This window comes from Falco punctatus (assembly GCF_963210335.1).
Source record: "Falco punctatus genome assembly, chromosome: Z".
NCBI classification, from domain to species: Eukaryota; Metazoa; Chordata; class Aves; order Falconiformes; family Falconidae; genus Falco; species Falco punctatus.
In genome coordinates this window covers 54,661,860-54,686,758 of record NC_137586.1, presented here as the reverse complement: position 1 = coordinate 54,686,758, position 24,899 = coordinate 54,661,860, and the positions used below count along the sequence as shown (strand labels likewise).

At 46.0% G+C, this 24,899-nt stretch overlaps 1 protein-coding gene across 1 annotated transcript; it reads left to right on the top strand.

Moving 5' to 3' along the window:
• The first annotated feature begins 1,270 nt into the window (after positions 1-1,270).
• TMEM271 (transmembrane protein 271) lies at positions 1,271-24,384 on the top strand. The gene has a single exon (XM_080371763.1). It carries the CDS (start codon positions 18,671-18,673, stop codon positions 19,745-19,747), a length of 1,077 nt encoding a protein of 358 aa, XP_080227889.1. The 5' UTR covers positions 1,271-18,670; the 3' UTR covers positions 19,748-24,384.
• The last annotated feature ends 515 nt before the right edge of the window (positions 24,385-24,899 follow it).

Here is a 24,899-nt window from a genome sequence, read left to right as displayed (position 1 = left end):
ACTGGGAGAATACTGCTGCCTGCCTTTCCCTTCTCCAAGACCCTGTCTGCTTTCGCATACAGAGCAAGAAATCATCAAACATGGGGTGGGATGTGGCGAGGGATTTCCACTTTTTTTCTCATCATCTCCAAACTGAAAAAGACTGAATGGCACTCTGTCATTACTGATCCTACAGCATCAGGTCCAGACCCGCTCCTCTCTCTGACAGGCACCAGCTTCCCAGCACCTTCATGAGCTTGGAAAATCAGACTTAGCCAGCAGCTTATTCTGAATATATATGGGTGAACAAGCATTGAGCCCAGGTACCTTTTCTTTCCATATGTAGAAAGCCAATCTTCCAACACCCTCTGTTCACCACTAAATACTAAACCAGGTGCCTGTCACTCTCAGTGGCAACATTTCTTAGCTAAACTGCCTGCCTTTCCCCATCTCATTCCTGCTCTGCATCCCCAACCCCCTCAGTACAGATTTTTTCCTCTTTTTATCACATCCCTTGTTCTCCTCTTACTTGAGTTCCTAATCTCACTTGGATTCCCACTAGGGAACAAAATCTGAGATGGAAAAGGTCATAGTACATCACTCATGCAGGTGCCTGCTCCTGGCCAGTGCCCAGCATTGTAGGTCTAAGCTGCGCTGGACACTTCCCAGACTGCAATACATGTAACACAGACATAGGGTCCACGCAAAAAGGAGCAGCTGAATCACTGAAAAATATCCTAGTATTATTCCTGAATATTTGCACTTGCCTCCAAATGGACAGCAAGCTGAGGACACTCATCAATAATCAGAAGGTTTAACTCAATGACTGCTATGACAGTGCCTGTGGGAATGAGTAAAACAGAAAAAGAAGTGAGCTTCACAAGGCCACTACTAGATCCTTTCACTGAAAGGGAAACAAAACTGAAAACGTTCTTGGGAAATGCCTGCTCTGCCCCATAGAGCTGCTTATCTGCCTGAGCTTTTGTGGAGACACAGTTCTGGAGATGAGATATCACCACTCTGCACATCATCGCTACTGCAGCAGGAAGGCTCTTGCAACACAGAGGGAGCAAGTGTGGGGTTTTGACATTTGTCTGACTGCAGGATTTCATCTAAAGGAAATAACAGCACATCTGTAGAGCCTGTCAATGCTAAATACTTACAAATTGGCACAGTATGAAACAAACAACATGGGAAAAGATGTTATCTCTTTCATAAACTACATCTCCACTGCTGGAGTTCACTGGAAAGGAAACAGCTATTTCATAGACCATCATAGATAGATACATCAGCTATTTCATAAACCACCACAAAGATCTCCCCACCAGGGAACAGAGCAAGGAAAGATCCACACACAACAGATACTAGCCCTGTTCTTTGTTCATGGCAAAGATCTGATACTGCAGTGATGGACACACTAACAGGACAGAAACACTGTAGGAACAAACACAGGTCTTGAGCTGCACCCAAGCAAAAGCATCAGCAGCCCAACAGACATGCTATAAGCATTTTGAAAAGTAAAAAGAAAATACACAACCAACCTCTCTTTGCATTGTAGAGCTCATATGCTTGCCTGCATATGCGCTTCCTTCACCCACGCACAGATGCTGCATTTCCAGCTGTCTCTGAACTGCTGGTCTGCATTAATGGGATGGGAACAAGACACTGATTAATGGGTGACTAGCATCCAAGCTTGTCATGATAGTTTTGCTGGCTCAGTTACTGTGCCATCTTCATCAGTACCGCAGACCATTGCTGGCTATTGCATTCTTGTCCTGTCAATACCATAAGTTGTTTACTTCATTCCCTTCCCTCCTCCCCCAAAAACACCCTGGCAGGCATACCCCACTTCTGCATCCCCCACAGCACTGACCCAGGAGGATGGTAGGTATTTGCCAGGTGCAGAACACCAGCAGAGGAAGCTGTTGACTTCCCCGCAGCCTCAACAGAGCTGGGAGCACTCAGATCTTCAGTCTAGCAGCAGTACCTGTTGCCATCCACAAGCACTTCACTCTTAAGAAACCCAAACTCAGAGTTTTACTGATGCCATAGCTCTGCTCAGCCTGTCTGGAGACACAGGCAAAGACCACTGCAACCTCCTTCTTCCAGGTGCTGAAGCTATGGGGGCTTTCCTCCAGCATAAAGGTGCATATCCAAAAGGCTGCTCTAAACTCCACAACAAAGATTCCCAGCGTGAAGCCCCAGGTTAGCTCCTTGTTGAACACACACCTCTCTAAAACCAGGTATGCTTCAGCATTTAGGGAGTCCCACCTGGACGTCCTTAGGGCTGCTTTCACCTAACCTCACTCAGCACCATGGTCTGGTGCAGTTACCCCTCATATGAAGGGGCTCTGTTAAATCCTTTTACCTTCTGCCTATGCATACAGTATGCAAGGTTGTTCATACCTCACGCACAAATACTGAATGCTACCAAAGTAAATAAAAATAGTAAATGTGTATGATGAAAGGGCTAATTTCAGGACTTCTACTAGAATGCATGACATTAATCTTCAGTCCTCTTTTTTGAAACATTTTTTCCTCTCCTCTACTTCAAGTGCATGGTGCCTCTGACACACTCAGAGAAGAAATCTTTCACTTCTGTGGACTGCATTGCTAACGAGAAAATTGTTTGGGTTTATTGCAACTTGATGTACATAAATATTCATAGCAGGATAAAACTCTTGAAAAAAAGTCTCATTTTCAAAATGTCCTGGGACACAGCAGGGAGCAACAAACAAATTAATTCATAAAAATATTGACATTTGCAAAACATTTTCACAAGAAAGCATCTCTAGTAACAATTTCAGTGTAACAAAAAAAAAATAAATTAAAAAACCAAAATCCTAGACCATGCAAGCATTCCCATTTTTCTTCTGAGGGAGTTAAGGCACAGCAAAAATACAAGCATGTCCAAAGCCTCTTCCTAACATAGAAGGATGGTTCCTGTAGTCAGAATGTTGCCCTATAAGACCAGAGGTTATGGACAGGAAAGAAGAATGAGGAAATGTTTCCAGCATCCAGCAGCCCTAATGAATTAAGTATCTCCAGAGGTGTGATAGATGTGACAGATGCATTCCAAGAGACTGCATCAGGTTTAGGACTTTTCATGGAAAAATATACAGAGGCGACTCTTCGAGGAACCAACAAAACAGACCCAGGAGTCAAACCACAGCAAAATGGACAATGGCATGAAGTGGATTAGACAGTAAACAAGAAAAGGCAAAGATATGTGCAGCTTTAGTTCTGTACAATAGCAAAGATAAGACCGAATACACTCACACCATGAGGGTTACAACTGCAGTCTACAAGGATCTACCCTAGTCTATTTCAATACCCTCTAAATCTGAGCAGTAGTTCCTGAGATAGACTTTCTTCATATTTTTGGTAACTTTTAGAGAGTGGGAATTATGCCATGCATAAATTAGCAGTTTTTCTCCTGAGATTTGGATGCACAAGCAATATGGCTGTGTTCACAGAGCACTCTGCACCACTGCCGTTCCTAAAAGCTTCAGAGGGATTTTGATACCCTCTCACTGGATGTAGGAGAGTGATGGATTTGGCAAATAGAGTGTGCATGAAGTTTAGCTAGTCTAAAAATGTACAGCAATGCACTCGAGCAAAAATAGCTCAAACTTTTACGTAAGCTGATGGACTGCAAATGAACTTTTATGTTCTGTCAAGGGAAAGCCCTCTGAGTCACTACACGTAACACAGAAGTCCTGAAACAGGTGAAGCAGCTACAGTGTGCACGTGTTGCAAATCACGCCACCAAAATGATCTGGGTATTTTCTTGCATGTGTAATGAACCACAGTCTGGGGCTAAAGCTTGGACGCAGTCCCCAGTACAGCTTCTCCCTTCAAAGACCAATATGGGCGTTTTCCAGGAGAAGCTGGAGCTGCAGTTAGGGGCTGCTTGTCCCAGCTTTTCAGTTCTTCACATGGAGAGATAATGCACTGAAAACTGCAGTAAGCTGCAGGCTCAATCATCACTCTGCTCCAAATGCATGAAGTTGCTTTCAGCCTGCCTTCAAAAGCAGAGTGGGGAGGAAGGGATCACATTTCCCCCCTCTTTTCTGAAAGCCTACGTATAACAGGAATGGGGTGAAGTTGCAAAAATGCAGAGCATCTTGTCAGAGTCCTGCTCAGGTATAGACTTTCTGCTGTCCTCCAGTGCCCTGTCCCGCAAGGCTGAGTTACATGGCAGATGAAATGAATGGGTAGGGAGGAAAGAGGGGTCATATATTGGAGGCATGTCCGTTCATGCATCAGAACAGACTTTCAAATGCAAAGCTACAAGATGGGACTACTTCTAGCACAGGAAACCAAGGGAGAGACACCCTTCAGTAACAGCCCATCATGGACACCTCTCTGTGCTTCCTCATCCTGTACCAGGCACAACCCACCATGTATTTTGTCATCTGCAACACAGAGCTTCCCAAGGCAATCCAAGGATTGAAATATCATGAATGAGGGAGTCACAGGTGAGCCAAAAAGGAAGCATGAAGTAGCAGTCAAACACCCCTCTTGTGCAGCCCATGATGCCCAATAGACCTGAGCAACACATTCCAGAAATGCCAGCGCAGAGCCACTGTTCCTGAGCTTGCCTAAGCAGTTGTGCCCTTAACACACAGTTTAGCAGTCTACCTGCGCAATTTGTTGTCTCTGCTCCTTTTGACAGCTGAAATGCTTTTAACACTGCCTCTGTTTGTGTTCTGTTTTTAAACAAACAAGTTTTGCTGCCCTACAAGACTAAGGGCATCTTTCAACTCAATGAATGCCTGCAATTTGCAAGGCACAAGCATCCCTCCAGTCTGTCTTCCTTGCTTCTCTCCTGTTGCTGAGTGGTGAATCCAAAGAACATGCAGCCTGCACAATCCCCTTTACCTCCAGTTGAAACCTAGCAACTATTTCAGGAACTTCATTTTTTCTGCCTCTTTGCCTAAGCTATTAGTGACATTTGTAGCCACATATACCTCAGTAATTAGAGAGCTTTCAAACTTCACATTTCAAGTGCTGCACAGGAGGCTAGGTCTTGTGCCCTCCCTCCCAGTTTCCACAGGGTGCTCTGTTAAGCACCATGTGAAGGTTCCCAGGAGATGAGCCATCCCAGAGGCCTGAGGATGCCTGTGGTCAGGAGAATTCCTCTTCCATCCACACCAGGTCCCCAGAAGAGCAGGGACTTTTCGTTCCTTGAAATATCAAATACCAGCTGTAATCAAAAAGTATAGCAGTGTGCCAACCTCTCAGAAAATCAGGTTAGAAACACCTCACAGCAGCTCTGCCTGAACAACCTGTAAGAAATACTTGCCCAGTCTGTTATTAGACACTTTCAATAATGTCATTTCCATACCCTGTCAAGCATTCTGTATCCCGAGAAATAGGAAGCTTTACCTTAAGCCTAGGACTACTAATCTTGCCCGCAGATATGACAACAGGTTACTCATTTCTTCAATATGGCAGTCTTTGCCACTTACAGTATAAATCCTAATGCCTCTTTGGGCCACTTCTCTAAAACAGATGGAGATTTCAGCAAACTAGTATCAGCACACCTTGTGGTAGTCAGCCCACCTTTCAGTCCACAGGCTATGGCAAGGACAAGGTCAGCATGGAAACTGACCCCTCCTTCCCGCACAGACTCTTTCAGGCCATGCCAAGACATGACAACTGCTGTGATAAGCCTACTTCATTCTCCAAACTTTCTGTGAGATGTTTATGAATGGCTCTAAATTATATTCCTTTAAAAGCCATGAAAATAATCCCCTACCTGCCTTCACACACACATACACATACCCACACCCACACAAAGGCTAATTTTGCCCATTTGTTTTTTCACCATTTTTAAGAAAAAGTTGAAGGAGATAACATTGCTGTTAGCATTATCAAGCGACAGGATTTTCTGGCTGTCAGCACTGGCTCCTGAAGACAAGGTTTCACACAGTCCTGACTTCAGGAAAATCACAGCTTCAAGAAGAACAGGCCAGTACCAAGGTTTTTTGAAACCCCCACATTACAAAACCAATATTTAACACATTGGATTTCCTAGGGAGTCTTCAGAGACAAGTGTCTGACTTTTGAGTAGTCCTGGGTCAATATTAATTGCACATAACTTCTCATCTGCATTTACTGCCACGTTTCTGCAATTAAATTATAAAAACTAAATGAAATCTCTAAGCTTCATAGCTAAATCTGCATGCTAAGTTAATTAACACTGTAATGGAAACCATATAAAAACTAAGGCCTGTCTGATCCAAGACCCATTAAAATCAGTGACAGCTTGATTATAACCTGAAGCAAATTAATACCCATGCAGCCTTGAAAAACTGGGGAGTGATGAACTGTTTCATAGATCTCAAGAAACTGGTTTGTATGGAGGCCAGCTGAGAGACTCTTTTGTGCCAATGGCATCATTTCTGTCATCCACTGTGCGTGTGCTTTCTGTTTTTCAGGAACTGGACACAGGGTAGACCTTGCAATATACACCAGCAGTCTTGCTGTTTCCAGCTGTTCTTTAGGAGGTAATATGCTAAGAAAGGTGTTAGCCAGCATCTGGAGAACCAAGAGCCACCTTCAAATGCTAGGCTGAGTGGCAAAGGAAGATGCCAATTTTCGTTCATCAGAGGTGTGGGTTCCTGGGCACCAGAGGGTGCCGCAATACATCACAGTACCATCCTCACGCATAAACTGTACAAGCATCTTTCTCTTATTGCCAAACCGCATTTGTCTTTCAATCAATCACCTGTTTTATGTAACTTCTTAATGCATGACACTTCAGAGCACTTTCCAACAAAAACAACAAAAGCAACAACAAAATTAATACTGAAAGAAAAAAGTAGAGGGAAGCAGGCTTTAAAAAAAATAAAAGTCAACATTTTGACTCAGTATTTAAATAAGCAAGGTGAAGTAGCACTCACCATATGCGGTACTTAGGCCTTTGTCAAACATAGCACATACTCATCTAACTAGCTTTGGGAAGGTAAGGAGTTTGTAAACTGGGCACTGAGATGCCATTATGATCAGCAGCTCCCCATAAGTGTCATGTGAAGAGCACCAAAGATGCACTGTGAGGATCATGCACTCAGAGGGAGAGAGTCCTCCATGCTGCAAGTTAATTATGCAGACAACTGAACAACAAATGATTCTATTCAAAGGCACAGTACTGAAATGAAAAAGGGAACACCTGGAATATGAATGAGTTTGTACAACTTGAACCTGCAAATGTGGGTTTGTTAGTCACAAAACCTATTAAAGCCAGCTTCATACGGCAGAAGTGCTGCAAAACTTAATATGGTTAATTGGAGATAATTATACCTAATTACGTATGTGCCATATTGCAGAGAGTTATCTCGAAACAAGTATGTTTAATAGCTACAAACAGCACATATAATATGGAGCACTATGATGAAGGCTTAAAGAAAAAAACATATTAGAGATGCACAAAAGCAAAAGCAGACAATGGCAGCTGCTGAACAGCAGCAACTGCTCACACTATCCCCCTGAGAGCACCTGCAAGGGGCTGTACTGGACTCCCTTCTCCCCCTACATTCACTTGCTGAGGGACACCCACCACCTTCCTCCTTCCAGCCATGTCCCAGGGAGCACACAGGCCTGACCACCCAGCCATCCTCCCTCAGGCACAAACTCTCTTCACAAACAGGCTGGGATCTGCAGTTCTTACAAACTAACAGAAAATGTCACTGCTGCTGAGATCAAGTGGGCAAAGAGGCCAAGAAACACCATCCTGTCTCTGTCAGCAAGTCGGTCCTGCTCTAGGTCACCAAGGGAGATGTGATTGATGACCTGATAGTCAGGTCCAGATGCCCCACAAAACCACTGCCTGATGTGCTGCATCGGGAAAACGATGTATGGGGCACAGCTGCCTGGGACGGCCAAGGAACCTGTGTCAGGCGCAGGGAAGGCAGCGGTTGTTATGGAGGGCCTAAGAGAAGAGGAAAAGAAAAAATGAAACCCATCACTCAAAGACATTGTTTCTTCGAATTATAATGGACTCAGAATAGGATTCTGATTTACTGAGCTTTATCAGGGGAAAGGGGAATCAGCCCACACACCAACTAAAGAGTCGGCCTTTCCAGGGTTTTCAGCTCATCTTGCTGGGCCCTGAGACCTTGCTTGACACAAATTAGTTCAGAAACTCCCAAAGAAGCTGGTAAGGGCTGGAGTCTACTTCAAGCCCCTTACAGTCTATATTGATGTAGTACCAACATCTCCTATGTTTAAGTGTTCAGCTACCTGTGACTCCAACAGGAAATGGGTTTCATCCTGGGTTTCATGCACTCAAAACCACTCCTTCTCCTCCAAGGCACACTCAGGGTACATGATGGACCCATACCAATTGGTCTTTCCTGGCTGTCAGCTCCAAGACTGCAGCTGGGTTTTGTCCTGCCCAAGAAAAAACAATTACTGCATAGCATTCCAGTTTTGAAACCTGCAACTTTGTCCAGGGTTATTGTCGTTATTGTCGTCAGAGAAGGCCACTGCATACCAAACGATAGCAAGAATAGATCACTTACTACACAGACCCATGCTGAAAGAAGTAGGATTATATCTAGCGAAAGAACTGAAACTCTAGCACACTGGGCTATTACCTAACCAGTTTCTATTGATCTGAACTTCCTTCCCCATTCCAATTCAAAGTTTACTATCACCATCTCACCAAGAACAGACATAAACAGCTGGAACATCCTTCAAGTAATAGGAATTAGCAAATCCAAGCCTACTTTCTAAGGGCTGAAAGCACATAGCTACAAAGCTTTTGCCATAAATGCTGATATCCTCAGCTTTGGCTCAAGACAGCCAGTAATAACAACCCAGTGTTAATACAAAAAAAAAAAAAAAAAAAAAAAAAAAAAGACAAGCCTTTCACTTGTTTTTCACACTTTTCTGTTCGCTAAGGTAAGCCATAGAAGAGGTTCAGGGACATGAGATACCACTATGACACAGCAACTGAAGCAAAAAAAAATAAAAAATTAGCTTGGCAACTGAGTGAGGAATGTAAAATGTAAATAGTCAATAGGCAGGAATGAAGGGATCCAGCAAACAGAAAATAATAAGTTGTAAGTGCAGTGGGAGGTTCTTCCATGCTTTTGAAGATGAAGGCAGGAAAGAAAAGTCTGAAATTATGACAGTGATGGGAAGACCTAAAAAAATTGTAGACATCAACAGCAGATGAGAAGGATGAGGCATGCTGAGCATCCTTTACAGCTTTCTTGTGAAAAAAAAAAAAATCCCTAAGAAAAGCACCTCAAATTCAACCAGGAATATGCAGCCATAGCAGAATTAAAGAAAAGAAAGGAAATGAGAAGATACATAAAGATATACACAACAAGATAGGTATTTAGCTCTGGTTGATGCTCAGGGCAAAAAAGATGCAGCAAAGAAAGACTCCCACTAGAGTTGAGGTACTGTTTGCACCCAGATAATGAGCAGAATTAAGCAGGAGGAGACAGGGTGGCCAGGAAGAAAGGAGCAGCAAGCCTAACAGGAAAAAAAAAGAAAATCCTGAAGACCAGAGTGCTGGCTGTCAGCCAGGAGTACGCCATGATGCAGAGAAGAGGGTGAAATGAAGTACATGGAAGCAGAACAGTAAGAATGGGAAAAAAACTCACCCACAAATATGGTCAAGAGTGGGACAGCAAAGTGAGAATTACTAGGAGTCAAGCAGAGCTACACTGCACAAAAGATAAACAAGAAGAAGAATGTGCCAGTTGTGTAGATAGAAAGATAAGGTAATAAAATCTTGAGATGCAAGGCAGTAAGCAGAATAGAGAGGAATAAAAAAAGGCAGGGGAGTGGGGGAAGTAGTTTGGAGTATCCTGCATGAATGCCCTGCCAAGCTTTCCTTAAAAGATGATACCAAGTCTAGAGCAAAGGCAGAGCAGCCCATGGAAATGAAAGCACTGAGGACAAGGAAGCTATCTCACTCAAAGTGGAGCCTAACTTCACAAAGCTTCACAGACTCAAATTGAGATGCACGGACAGCTCCAATCTAGTGTTACAGGAGGATCAGCAGATGGAAACCTGGAGGGTGGGACTAATCATCATATTAAAAAAAATATCTGGAATATGGTGGAGAAAAACAAATTTAAACATACATTTGCCCCTTCTGAATTACAGTAAGAAGTCTGGCTACATTATTTAGATCTACACCAGGCACCAGAACAGGGGAGGGAGCGGGAGCGGCAGGGGCTGGGGATAATAAAAGACACGTTTTAAATAAGCAGCAACAAAACACAGCACAGGCCTCCAGTTTGAATGCTCTGCTCTCCTTTGGTGGTGTCCCTAACTGTCTCTCCCTCTAGACTTCAATGAAGCACGTGAAATGGCATTGTGTGGGAAGCTAACTGTTAAGCTGGCAGAGGTGGGTACAAGAGCTGAAGGAAGTTTGGGAAGAGGGAGACAGCAGCAGGTTGTAGAGTGAACTGAGTGACAGTAACAAATTAGGTCTCCTCCTTCTCTGAGGAGCAGAAGGCACAATGGTTTTGCCAACACAGAGGAGGTTCAAAATACCAGAAGGACAAAAGCTGAATTACCTTGAGGACTGGAAAAACAGAAACTGGGGAGGGAATCAGACAAACAAGGAGAAAGGCTGTCACTGCCACCAACTAGCAGCCCCGCAGCTGGGAACAACAATGGAGGGCAAAGGATGAGATGCACTAGGTACAGATAGAGCCTCCTATGGGAAGGACCTTGGTAAAAGCTGTCACACATTCTAGGATAACTGGGCAAGGACTTTCCACTAGACATGAGGAAGCTCTAATACCATCATCCAAGGCTTTGGTAAGACCATGAAAGATGCAGCGTACTGTCCTAGTTATGTGCTTAAGGATGAACACAAACAGCAGAGTATAAAGAGTTTTTAATAATACAAAAAACAAAAATAAAACAAAAAAAAGGGAAAAAAAAGAAGAAAATATGAAAATATTTGGCCTGTTTAAACTACCAAAATGAAAGCTCAGAGGGGGTATGCTTGCTGTCTGTAAATACATCTAGAGAGTAGACATCAGAGAAGAAAAGCCATTTAAGTTAAAGGACAATGTTGGCACAGAACAAACGCGTGCAAGCTGGCCATAAAATACATTTAGCACTGAGACAGTTGGGAGGTTTCTAACCAGCAGAGACATCAGGCTCCATGCAGCCTTTCATAAAGCAGCCAAAGACTTCAAGAGAGAAGTGGGAGCTGTTCACGAGTGCCATGACAGGGACACGGTATGTGCAGGACCAACAGACTCCATAGGCTAACTTACGAAGTCCCTTGTGTTCCATTATTTGCTAATAATTTCCACCCTTTTTTAACCTTAAAATATTTCCAGTGGTGCTGCAGACTCTTATTACAGGGAATTTAAGTCCCGCGACAAAAGCTTACCTTTTACCAATCCCTTAAAAGCAGTCCACAAATGTCCCTGGGACCCAAGAAAAGCCCAGCAATGCCCCATCATCAAACCACAGTACTTCTAACACACAGGCCAGGCAAGTCAGGATCTGACACATGAGATAGCAGGCTGATACTGGCTCCTCGAGGGAACAGGGGATGCTGCTATGGCAGAAGCTGAATTAAAGACTACATCCAAAAGAGCCCTGTGATGCACATGTGGAGGTGCAGGGCTGCTGGAGCCATGCTGTTTTGGCCAGCGTACAGCACTTCACAGGTTGCTTACCCTGAGGGCCCTGGTACCCAGGAACAGGGCTGAGAAGGAAACAATCTAGTAGCCAACAAGAAATGCCAAGGGTAGTGCAGTGTCTTCAGTGAACCTTGCCCTCCTCGGAGAGTCAACTCCCTGCTGCTGCCATGGACAAAAAGGGCAGTGTGTTCCCTGCCCCAACTGCTGCTGCTTCAGCTCTGCTGGCTTCATGGCTCACCACTTGCTAACCTACACCTCTCAGTGTTCCTGACTGACGTGAAAAAGGATGATGCACTTTGATGGGGATCACTTGCAATAACACACTAGTGAAAGATCAGACAACCAGCTGAGTTAGGGACGGAGACTTCTCAGAGGGACAAGGTGTGACAGGCAGCTAGGACAGCAGTTTTGTTACCCTGCCAGAGCAGGGAACCACGGCTCACCCTCAGGCAGCAGGGAGGTACTTTGCAGGCTGCAGTTCTATGTAGGAGAAATCTACCACCATGAAGGCAGGCTGACTGTCATCTTCGCTTTCAAGGACCAAGTCAGATTATTCCTTGTCCAACATGCAGTCAAAGGAAGAAATCACAAAGCAAGTGAGCTACAACTTCCCCACCGCATCTTTTTTTTTGCCACAGGCCAGCCCCAGGCAGGTGAATGATTCCCATATTATTGGGACCAGAGTGGATCCTAAGTTACACTTCCCCAGTATCACAACTCTGGTTTGAGCAGGGACCTGCTCTCCCTTTCCACTTCTGCCTTGCAATTTCTTCCTCTAAAAACATCAAGATTGTTTAGCCTAAAATAAAAGGACCCTAAAGGGGACCACAGTTTAGCAGGGCACTCACTAGAAGATGACTTCCAGTCTCTCCTTCAAGAGCAGGTTATACCCTTGACATGAAACAGTCATTGTTTAAAATACAATTTTTGGTGCAAGGAAAAATTTAAAATTCATAAGTAAGGCATCCTCTGAGGACAGACTCCTCAAAGTAGCGTCAATGTAGGAAGTTTTCAAGATCCCTGTGTTAAGCCCAACACCTAAATTTGGATCTGGGCACATGAGACTGACAAGACCAAACAAGAAAGATTATGTCTGATACAACTCACCTCACCTGGGACATCATCCTTCCTTTTTGTCCCAACTCCCTGGAGGGTACAATGCCAAATGACAGGATGCACAGCTAAGCAATTCTCTTTCTCCCAAGCAAGAAAGTTATCTCCCCTTCCTCTGAACTTGCAACAGGGTCTGCTGACCTCTCAAAGTTCTTTGTATCTTTCTGAAGCACATTCACCATTCAGCACAAGGCAAAGCATAAGTATATGATTGCTGTTCAGGTCCTACGCTGAAGGCCTCACTAGAAAGTAAGAGATGCATCAGCCTTAAGCCTTTGCACAGCACTGATTTTAAGGATAAGGTATTACATCAAATATGTAGACTAAATTGAAACACACTTTGAAATAATCTGAGAACCGAAAGGGAAGGATTTTGAGAGTCCTTTTGGCTGCCAAAGTGTTCAGCAATCTTTTATCATTAACTCAGTGGTTTCCTAGAACTTGCACAATAAAAAACCATCCAGATCCCACCATTAGGACAGCAGTTAGGAAAGCACTGGGTACATTTTCAGCAAATCGGTCGTAATTGAAAAACTCTACGAAATAAACAAAGGAAAGATGCTCTTGTTTAAGTAATTTTTCAAATATTATTAAATAACCAGTTTTACAAATGCCATAGCAAACATCTGACCTCTCCTCAGGATACCTTGTGCCCTGTTCTATAGCCCTGTAAATAAAGAATGTTCCTCACATAATTACCACTTGACTGAAAAGATTAAATCCTACTGTACAGAGAAACTACTCTTTTTCAATCATATCCTGGAGCACTTCAACTAAAATGGTAATAAAGACTCTTCACAGGGCCTGAGCAGGCCTTCTTAGGGGCCTCAGTGTAACCTGAAGCAGGACAAGGGAACAGAGCCAAGAAATAAGTTCTGAAAAACTGGTTGAAGTGCTCAGATTAACCAGACACTGGCAAATGCTGCCGATACAAGATACACGGACTTGAACAAAGCCTTGAGCAGCCCAGTCTTACATCAGAAATGTCCCCGCTCTGAGCAGGTCAGACTAGACACCTCCCAAGGTTCCTTCCAACCTAAATTATCCCATGATCTTATAGTGCAAATGACCTCGTTGTGTCAACACCCCTAATTTTTCAAACCCTTCTTCCCTTAATCCAAAACTTCTAGGGCTAACAGCTGCCAAGACAACTACACATGTCCATCTGCTAGCATTAGGGTTTGCTTTCTCCTTACATTTTTTTACTCCTTACATTTTAACTCCTTACATTTTTCTCCCAACCTCCCTGCTTCCTATTTTACATGCCACCCATTGAAGCAGCATCTCCAGGCATTGGTTTTTCACCAGTGTCCAGCACCAGTTAGCTCCAGACTTGCAGCCTGGTGTAGAGTCTTTCCCAACATGTGTTGCCTTAAAGTGTTTTCAATATATTCCCTGCAGAGATGATTCTTCCACATAAAATATTATGAAAGTAGGAGAACTCAAGCACACAGAAACATCCTGGTGGATCTTGCAACTGGAAGGGAAGAAGATCAGAAAGAAACATGATAGGTTCCATCTTCAGAGTTTCAAATTGTAATTTCTAGTGTATTCTTAAGAACTGTGTTAAGCAATTTTGTGAAAAGGTTTTATAGTCTCTAATGTCCCCTATAGAAACAGAAAAAAAAATAATCAAGTGGCAATAACTTATGGGAGGTTACACAGCCATAATGACTGAACAGTCAAAGCTATGACAACCATTTATCAAACTGGCATTGAAATAACAACGCATATATCTTACCATAAAAGCAGTGTGGGAGTAGAGGAAGACAATACAATAATGCAGTGCTTTGTACTTTGGTGGCATAAGATGAAGATCTCCATCTATTTTACAAACACAGAGTTTAGCTTCCAGCTTGAAGAGCAAATAATTAATAGCTCTGTCATCCTTTGTGCCACTGAGTCACCACAAAAAGTTAAGAGGCTGATCTGTACCTTACTGCAAACATCTAAGCTCTGTGGGCACTGATCAAAGCAAGCCTGCACTGCTGATCGTGACAGTGGCCACTCTCAACTGGCACCCACCAAGCACAGCCCCTTAGCTCCCCTGTGAGCTAAACAAAACCTCGGACCAAAGCTTCCTACCCTTCTTTGGAGGCAGAATCTGGCTATAAATTACTTCCCCTGTAAGACACAGAAAGCTCACTCTATGGTAGTGAAGAACACCCCAGGCTGGTGTCCCACAAAACCCTACATGACTGTTCTGAAGTCCACTAAAATAACCCTTGAAAACAACTGTGACAAATTTTGATTTAGGCAATCAAAAAGGAAAATCTGACTAATAAAGCCTGAAGATAAAGCTAGCACCCAGAGACTCAAACCATGTGGTACCTACCATACTTTATAGTCAGCAGCTGTAGTACAGTTCCATCAGGTTCTGGCTTTGTTATTAACTGAGGCTGACAGACCAGCTCACCTGCAGTGACTGATTTAGGTGATGGACTAGCCTGGCCAAGTGGATTGCAGTTCTGTCATCTTTTGTTGCAAATGGACAGCCTTTTTCCAGCAGGTAGACCTGGTTGACCAATCAGTCACACAGGTATCAGCTATGAACATGCAGATGGGCACTCTAACCTTGATCTGAAGGGGCTAGGGTTAAGGTGGTCATCAGTACCCTTTGCAATCTGGAGAACCCTCCAGTGACCTTTATTTAAGCAGGCAAGTCAGTCATTTTTTACACTAATTCCAATTCAATTGTCAACAAAATGTTCAATGTAAGACACAGTTGTGATAAGAGTATTTTACAGGGTCTTATGTCTATTATTATTAATGTAATAACATCATTACTGCATTTTCAGAATTTTATCCAAAGACAGTTAAACTTCAACATGCAGGATATGCTCATGACCTTACTCTGTGTGTATGTGTACATGTATGTTTGTTTAAAAAGTGTACATGTACATGTATGTTTGTTTATAAAGTATCCTCACACTGAAAATGTGCCACAATGCAAAGCTGTAAACTTAACCACGTGACAAATTGTGCTCAGAGTGACACTGAAACATAGGAGGTTTATGAACAGTAAATAACACGCAGGTAGCTGGTAGTGAAACTTCCAGGTTGGAAGCCACAGAGTCACTCTGGGAGAAACAGGTAAGAGTTGGAAAAGGTTGCACCACAGGACAAATAAGAAGATGTAGCATAATTATTAATCACATCATTAAACTTGTGCATCAGCCTGGCCTGTCATAACACATAACTTTTAGAGGTGCTATCCCAAGATCAGTCAGCCTCCTGTCACAAACACAGGGCAGGAAGAAGGTCCTCTGAAGAAGACATTCAAGACGAGGAAGGCTGAACAGCTAAGACAGCTGTAGGAACATGTGAAGGACCACGCTGGAGAAGCCTTGGTGCCCACTTCTGGCAGCTGCCAAAACAGGAAGATAGAAACATCAAGAAACAATTTGTACAATAAAGGAAGAAGCTACCTCCAGTGGAAGGTGTGATTTTCCTACCCTAACCATTGCCAGTTAAAGGCTGAGCAATAATTTGATGTGTAAAGCATCTCTTCTTAATTTTGTATTTATTTAATGTTAAGTGAATGTCTCATTATTCATAATAGTTAATCCTTTTTTGAACCCCATTAAGCTTTTGACAGTAACAATGAAATTATACAAATCACACATATCCCTCACACGTAAATTTATGTTGTGTCAGGGAGGAAGGCACTTTGCCCACTCTATGTACAATTAGTTCAGTAAGTGTTTACTTCCCACTGGCTATACAGCTCCTTTCCCTCCACACCCACACACACGGTGTATCTCCCCAGGCCCTGTGGACTGGCAGGTGGATCGAGGGTCTATGTGTGCTTTCCAAGCCAATGTTTACAGAATTCAACAGAGGCCTCAGGAGATGGGTACTGTATTTTGCAAAATGAGGTGTGCCCCCTATGCATTTACTTTTTAGGAGTCCTAAGGACGTAGGGTGAGTTTTTTAAAGACTTCTGAGGACCATCCACAGCAGTACAGGCACTCACCACAAGCACAGCCAAAGACCCTGATCCTACAGAAAATCCTTCACGTGACCCCAGACCAGCAGGTGCCCATGCCCAAATCCTCAGGAGCCAGGGACACGCCTGGGAGGGGCACGAGTTCATGATGTTTGTGGGTGGCATGGCCAGCTCCCCCTCCTGGAGGGACACAAGAATCTTGGTCCTACCCCCACAGCCAGGGCTGTAACCCAGCAAGGGGATCAGGTAGCCACTGGTCAGCCAGTCCTGACGTGCTTCCTCACACAGGGAAAGTGCTCCACGGGTCCTTTATGAAGAGGAGGGAGAGGGAAAAATCCCCTTGTCTGCGCGGTCCCAAGGGGTAGGATGGCAAGTCTCGTTGGCACCCCTGATACATTTGGATGGTGCCACCAGGGAGGTCTGGGTTCCAGGCAGGGCAGCCTCCCACCAAGGGCCCTTGCAGGGCCACTGCCCCACGCAGCGCCCAGAAAACTCTCTCGTGGGGAGCAGCTCCAGCAGCAGAGCCCCGTGCTCAGCCCCCAGTCCCACCAGCGCTGCAGACGGGCGCCGGTGCTGCGCGTGGGGGTGCCAACGGGGCCTGCCCTAGCGGGACAGAGGGACCAGGGTCGCATCCCTGGAGACAGCTGAACACCAGGTCACGCCCCACAGACACCTCACGCCACCAACAGGTGCGTTGGCCCTGCTGGAAAGGGAAAAGAAAACGGCTTGGAAAATGGCTCTCTCCCTCGCTTGCTCCCCTGAATGCTAATCAGCGGCGCCGGCTAAAAATACCCAGCAAGGCTGGCGTGCGCACGGCAGAAGGGGAAAATGGGGGAGCCGGAGCCCCCAGCTTCCCGGAAGGAAAAGGGACAGGCGACAAACAGCCTTCCCTAAGTCCCCCCCTCTGACTCTGGCGCCCGGCTGCCGGCACAGGCACGGTCCCCCTGCTCCGTCGCTCCGAAGCAGAGGTTCCCACCTCTCCTTCGGGAGGGCATCCCGGGTGTTGCCCGCGCAGCCGCCGGGCCACCCTGCGCCGGGGCAGGCGGCGGCGTCCCCCTCGCACCGGCTCCCACTCGCCGGCGCTGCAGGCGCTGCCGGACGGGGCGTCCGGCAGCCGAGCCCTGCCGCCCACGGAGCGACGTGCGTTCCCGGCGGGGAGCAATCCCACCGGGGTTCACCGGCAGAGCACAAAAACAACGAGAGAGGAGTGCTGGGCCCGCCGTCTCCGCGGGCGCGGAGGGCTTTACCGGGCAGCCCTGCGCCGGGGGCTCGGTCCGCTGCATCAGAGCCGCCGGCACACCGCAGAGCGGTGACGGGGATGCACGGCGGCCCGGCAGCCTCCTGCAAGAGCAAGCGCTAACAAATAAATAAGAGACATAAAGAGGACACGTGCACGGAGACAAACGGCAGCCCTCTGCATCGGAACCGGCGGCAGGGGGTGCGCACCCCCGCGGCCCCCGGCCCTAGTTACGCGTCCCTCGCCACGTCCCCCGGCGCGGAGCCTGCCCGAGGGCGGCTTGCGCCCCGCCCCCCCCCCCCCCCCCCCCGGGCGGGGGGAGGGCGGGGAAGCCGGCTTCACCGCCCCCGAGCCAAGGCGGGCCGACCCGGGGGTCGCACGACCCCCCGCCACCCGCGGCGAGCCGGCGAGCCGCCCCCCCCGTCCCCCCGTCCCCCCGTCCCCCCGCCCGCCGCGGCTCCCATCCATAATTAATCGCCGCCCCGCAGCCGCCGCGATAAGAGAGGGCGGGCGGGGACGAGGAGGCGGCGGCGACCGGGAGGCGGGGGGGGGAGCGTGTGCGCTCGCCGCGCCCGGCTCACTGCGGCCGGCGGCTGCCTGCCGTGCGGAGCGCAGCCGAGCTCAGCCGCCCCGTCGGGGAGCGCCGCGCTCGCATGGCCGCGCCGCGCCGCGCCGCCGCCGCCGCGGGGCCGAGGGGGGCCGCGGGAGGAGGATGAGGCGGGCGGCGGGGCGGCGGCGGCGGCGGCGGCGCGGAGGATGAAGTGGAGCGTGCGGGGAGCCTGCGCCGCGCTCTCCAGCTGCCTCCTGCTCGCCTGCGCCCTCAGCGCCGCCGCCGTGGGCCTCAAGTGCTTCTCGCTGGGCTCCGAGCTGAAGGGCGAGCCCTTCCGTCTGGGCACCGCCGCCGGCGCCTTCTACTCGGGGCTGCTGCTGGCCGCCGGCCTCTCGCTGCTCGCCGCCGCACTGCTCTGCTGTCGCCCGCCCGACGAGGCGCCCGCGGCGCCGGCTCCGGCCTCGGCCTCGGCCCTGGCCCCGGCTGGCGACCCGGACGCGGCAGGCGGCGGCCCCGGCGGGGGGGAGGCGGCGGCCGTGCCGTCGGGGCCGGTGGAGAAGACGCCGCCCGGGGGGCGGCAGAACTTCCTGCTGCTGGGGGTGCTGGTGTTCATGCTGGGCGTGCTGAGCGCCTTCGCCGGCGCCGTCATCGACGGCGACACCGTGTCGCTGGTGGAGAGGAAGTACTCGCACTACTGCCTGCTGCAGCCCGGCGGCGCGGCCCGGCCACGGAGCGGCCCCGCGGCCCCCGACAGCTCCGCCGCGGCTCTCCGCTGCCAGAAGCTGCGGGACTACCAGCAAGGCTTGGTGCTCTCCACCGTCTTCAACGCTCTGGAGTGCCTCCTGGGCCTGCTCAACTTGCTGCTCGTCAAGAACTACAAGGCCTCGCAGCAGCGCGGGCGGCGGAGGCGGCGGCGGCGAGCGGCACCGGCGACGGCGGCGGCGGCGGGCGGGCGGCGGCGGCGGCGGCGGGGCGGCGGCGGCGGGCGGCGGGCGCCGCGCCACAGCCAAGGCTCCCTCTTCTCCGGCGGCGAGCCCGAGCTCAGCCCCGGGGACTGCCCCTTCCAGGCCGTCTCCTACATCAACGTGGGCGTTTTCCACGTCTTCGACGAGGCAGGCGTGGAGGTGCACTGCGGCGGGCATCCTTCCGTCGAGCTGCCCGGCTACTCGCCCATGGACCCCGAGCTCAACGCCTCTTACCCCTACTGCTACCCGCTGCCCAGCGAGCAGCCCCCCGCCTACGAGGAGATCTACCCCGGGGAGCCCTGCGCTCACGGCACCTAGCGCCGACCGCCGGCGGGACTCCCGGCTCCCCGCCCGGCCCCCGGCTCGCCGTGACACCCGGGAGCGGGAGCGGGTCGCCCGGCGCCTCGCAGCCGCGGGGCTCGGGAACAGCCCTCGCACCGCCGACGGGACGGCCCGGCGCAGCGGGCCGCGGGCGGGGTGCCGCCGTGCCTCTGGCTCTGCGGAAGCTTCTCCTCCCACCCTCCCTCTCCGCTTTCCCCCTTCTCTTCCCCCTCCCCTCCCTCACACCGACCGTCTGTCCGTCCCTCTGTCTGCCGGCGGCTGAATTTTCCAAAGGCTGCGCAAGAAACGCCTGAGGGTTGGTTCCTACGGCCGCCTCTCCTCCGTAGCCAAGTTTAGTTCCCTTCGAGTGATTCATCAGTCTCCAGCTTTAGCAGTCCAGAGTTACCCATTGTTGATAACCAGCCAGTGTAAGGAAAAGGTGTCATGAAGCTTCTTTACCTCTCAAAAGAGCTAAATTTCTAAACAACGCAGAGACATTTGTGTCACGTTTACTAGAGGTGTATTGGGGATCTTTAACGTTTACACTACTCCTTGGGAGAATCGAGTTCTGTTTTAAGATTTAGTGAGTTAAAACATTCGTTGGTCTTGTAAGATGCACATTGAGAAAAACCTGCACTTTGAAAAAGAAACAGGAAAAAATCAACAACGTTTTTGTACACTGACGTGCCTGCTTTTGTTGATAACTTCTTACTGTAAAAGCTTTCAGAAGTCTATAGTGAAAATGTTTGGTAAATTCACTGCAGTTTAAAATTGATGATTAGTTCCTTTACTAAAACAACTGAGATGTTGCTAGGATATGGCAGTTAAAAGGAAAGTCCAAATGTCATACACATTCCTTTTTGTAAACAGGTTCTCTGTTTTTAATGCAAGGCAGGATTTCTTTTTGTTTTACACAGGTGAAGGGTTTAATTCTATTTTGTACAACTACATAGTTTACCTTGTAAAGAGTTCCATTTTACCTGTTACAATTCATCAATCTGGTAAGCTTGAATATTAAAAGTTTTATTTGAAATATATATATATTGTAAAACAGCCTTAACTGGTGCAGTGGTCACAGTTTTAAAGATTTAAGAACAAAAAAAAAAGATAAACCATCTTGGAAGACATCTTCCAAATGTGTTTTCAAAACAGTAGTTATACTCCTATTACGAGAATTTTCTTTTTTGTTTAAAAAAAAAAAAAAAAAGAGGCCACTTTAATTCCTGAAGGGGGGTGGGGTGGGGGATGGATATAGCACTGTATGTGTTAACTCTTTCTGAACTTAGAGGTATTAAAAAGGCTTTCTGCAAAGAGAAAAACTGCTAAATCCTTCTTTTGGATTTTGCTGTGGAATGCCAGTACCAGATAGTGTAAGAAAGTGCTAATTAAAGAGAAGCAGGTATGGCGTATTTTATTACATCATTTGAGAACAGGTAAAGGCTTAATTTCATGTTGCACACAGAACCAAAAAGCAACTCTTCAGGTTGCATTTAGTTCAGTACCCCCTCCCCCAGGTACAGCATACTAAAATGAAATATTACAAAATAACATTTCTATTAATCCTGTGTTTGGAGCCTGCTGCATAATGCCAGTGTATCAGCTACCCAGAAACAGAGAGAGAGTGTTAAGGGAATGCAAAGTTACAGTCTATTTCTGTGGTCGATGCAAAATTATTGTTTAACTTTTAGCTGCAGAGAGACTGACGTAATTTAAAGCCTTGGAATTGGAGAGAGAAGATTTTAACCTAAAAATATTAAAATCTCTGCACTGTTTTGTTTTCTAAATTGTCTTGACTTGCACACTTTCTATAATCTGAAATGCAGAATGACTGAGAAGTCTTAAAATTGCAAACTGATGTCTGTGAAGCTCACAATTAAAGCTGTAATCTAGAGAAGACAGTTAAAAGCAGCAGTTGCCAATTTGCCAAGTAATTCTAAATAGCGGAAATTTAAAATATAGCTCTTCTTGGCCAGCAGATTTTCTTGTGCAGAATGCCAGCCTAAAACATATGCCCTGGCTAAGTCCCATTTTAGTACTGAAGACTAGTTTTATGCTAGCTCTCTGCAGATGCATGTCCTTAACCCCTTATGGGGAAGTGACCAGGAAGTCCTGTAGTCTTTACGTATAATACTCATTTAGGCACAAAACCAATCCTGTAACATACTGCATTGCTCATACAGATGAGATTTTGCAAAATGAGTAACTAAAGCAAGGAGGTTAAATCCTTATGTGGGTCTCCAGTTGGATGTGACAGCGTTAGTACCCTGTACTGAATTAAATGGGAACTGCTAGGCGGCAGGGTCATTTTGAAAAACAGACCAGCTAGGTGCCTAAATAAAGATGCAGAAGTGTAATAATAGTTGTTGGCTTTAAAAAAAATTGGCTATACACACTGTAGTTCATGGAAGTTGTATCTTAGTTTTACTTAAGGAATTGATTTTTGACATAAAAAGACAGTATTTTACTTAAGATAACTATTTTAGGAATTGTGAACTAGACAGTTCTGAAACTCCAGATGTTCCAAAGATCAGTGCTCAGGGAAATAAATGGAAAGTCAAGAAAGCTACCTATTATACTCAATTGTTTAAATGTAAACAATTTTAAACTATGAATTTTTAAGATTGTTAAATTCATAACTTTTTTTTTTGTATGTGTGTGTGTACACGTGTAAGTGTGCTTGCGTTTTATTTAAGTCTGTTCAGAATGCCATTGAATTAGGATATTTATTTGTGGCTCAGTTTTAGTTCCCAAATTTCTACTTCATTTGGGCTTTTATCCCCTGTAATAGTTTAATTTAGTGGTGGACAGATTGCCAGAATAACGTCCAAGTTGGACTCCCACAGAAGCCAGTAGGCGTCATTTCATTGACTTCAGTGGGTCTGGGCACCAATTATATGTAACACCTACTCTATATTGATCTTCTGGCATGACAGGGTGCAGCAGTGGCATATTATTTCTCAGTTAGTTATTATTTGTATGGACAGCAGTATTAAGGGAGGTCACCTATGGTATTATCCACATTAAAAAAAAAAAAAAAAACAGGAAAAAAATTGGCAGGCAAATTGACTAAACAAGCCATGTTTTCTTAAAGATGGTATACAAGTGTTTCAGGTATCTGGTGACTAACTTTTCCGATAAAACACAAGTATTTATTTCTCAGTGAGAAGAAACCTATAAATACAGGATACAAGATGAAGCTTCACAAGCATGATTGCAGTATTGTGAAGCCATTTTTAGTAAACCTGAATCATCACTCTATCTTCTGAGCAATAATGTTAGAGTGTATAAACTGTACCGTGCCGAAATTGAAAATAGGCTGGTGTGGGAAGCATCAGAGCGTAGATTAATTACCTGAGAGGACTGATACTGTCCCTTTATTTTCCATTCCCTGTCACCTGATTGTCGAGGTGAATGCAAGCCTGATCAATTCATGTCACTGGAGGATGTTAACTGCAAGGCTTTTGCCTTAAGTAGCAAAACCAGGGAGATCAGAAGAGAAACATCATGTGTGTGCTATGAAATCTCCACATTGCTTAGCTGAAGTAACGACAAAACCGCTTTTTGCCCCGTGGCTTGTTGTGTTAATTTGCTTGCAGCTTTACTCACATCTGTTCAAAGGGAAGGAAGAATAGACGCAATACTGCTGTTTTGGTCACAGTGTAGTACTGATTTGGTAGCAGAATGCTTCCAGCTTTCCTGTCCCTTTTGCAGGTAATAGCAGCTAGTCAAGGAATGAAACGGTGGAAAATCAAGTCTGCTGTCTTTGAAGGGACAGAATTTGCCTTCATGTGGAAAAAAAAAATGTATTCCCACCAGCCTATTAGCAATTCACATGAATTATTTTCACACTCCAACATCCTTGCTTAAATTGGTTACTTATACTTTGCATTGTAATGGACAGACAGAATATATATGAATCTAAAAACAGGTAAAAATGATGTTAGAGGGAAATTGTATTAAAGTAGTACAGATTTTACTCAAAAGTTTGATTTCACTGTAGGACTTCTTTGGTTCACCAAAAAGCGCTATGGTGGCTGGTATAACTTAGACATATTTCAGACATACTGTTTAATCATCAGAAAAGGTTTCTGAATGTTCACAAGAACAGCAGTCTGTTTCTGCTTTTGGACATAGTACATATGAAAACCTTTTCTTCATTTTGCCATTTAATCTAAGATTGATCCTCAAGAAAATGTCAGTAATTGATCTTGTAATTTTAGGATCAATAAAATACATTTTAAAGCACAGCATATCCTATAAGAAAAGCCTAATGCTCTTCATTTCATATTCTTCATTGTCTTAGATGGATGTCTAATAGTAAAACTGAAACTAGGGATGTAATTACCACTTCCATTACAAAAACATGTTTTTCAGGGACTTATAACTTGTACAAGTGGAATCCTGACATAAAATTCCAGGTTTTACCATGAAGTCAAGTCTGTTTCCATGAGTTAGATATTTCCCTGTTACAGGATGTTCCAATAAAAATATTGCTTTATTACCAGATAAATTCAACTGGTGAAAATCTAGATCTGTTAATTTCGTGTGATGGCACTCGTTTTAAGTATGCTAAAGTTACCTTTCAGCAGTACAGGCTCGTATTTCCAATTAAAATGTGTAAGGGTAAGATTGAATTTCTGACTGTCACTGTCCAGTTTTTGAATTTCTTCATTATCTCTCAGTACTTAATGGCATGGGACTAGCTCTTAGTATATGTTCCAGAATCAGTAGTAGCTGATCTATTAAGTTTAGCAGATAAAAGGTGGTTTCCAGGAAACCCACAGGCTAATGTAGTGCTGGGGGAAAATCTTCAAAAACTTGTTGCAACAATTTGGTGTATGGTGTGTCCTGCCCAAAAGGAGGCACTGCCCAAACAAAGCAACTAGAAGAAATCTGAGAGTTTAAGTTGGATGCGAGGTGTTTGTATGTTATATCTATCACAGTATTGGTTCTGAAACTCTTCCCCTTCAATAAGTTTCTGAGAGTGAAATCCACAAATTGGTGTTGTCAAAATTTGATTCAAATAACTGCCTTGCTTTCTGCTGGCCACCTGTGCTATGTACTTTCCACCCAATGTTCAGGCACCTCATGAGGTTCTGCTGAGGTTTATGGGTATGTCACTCTGATGTCATCCTAGATAATCTGAGAC

What these genes read in the sequence shown, in the direction of transcription:
- TMEM271 (XM_080371763.1), top strand. Translation starts at nt 18,671, where the DNA reads ATGAAGTGGAGCGTGCGGGGAGCCTGCGCCGCGCTCTCCAGCTGCCTC.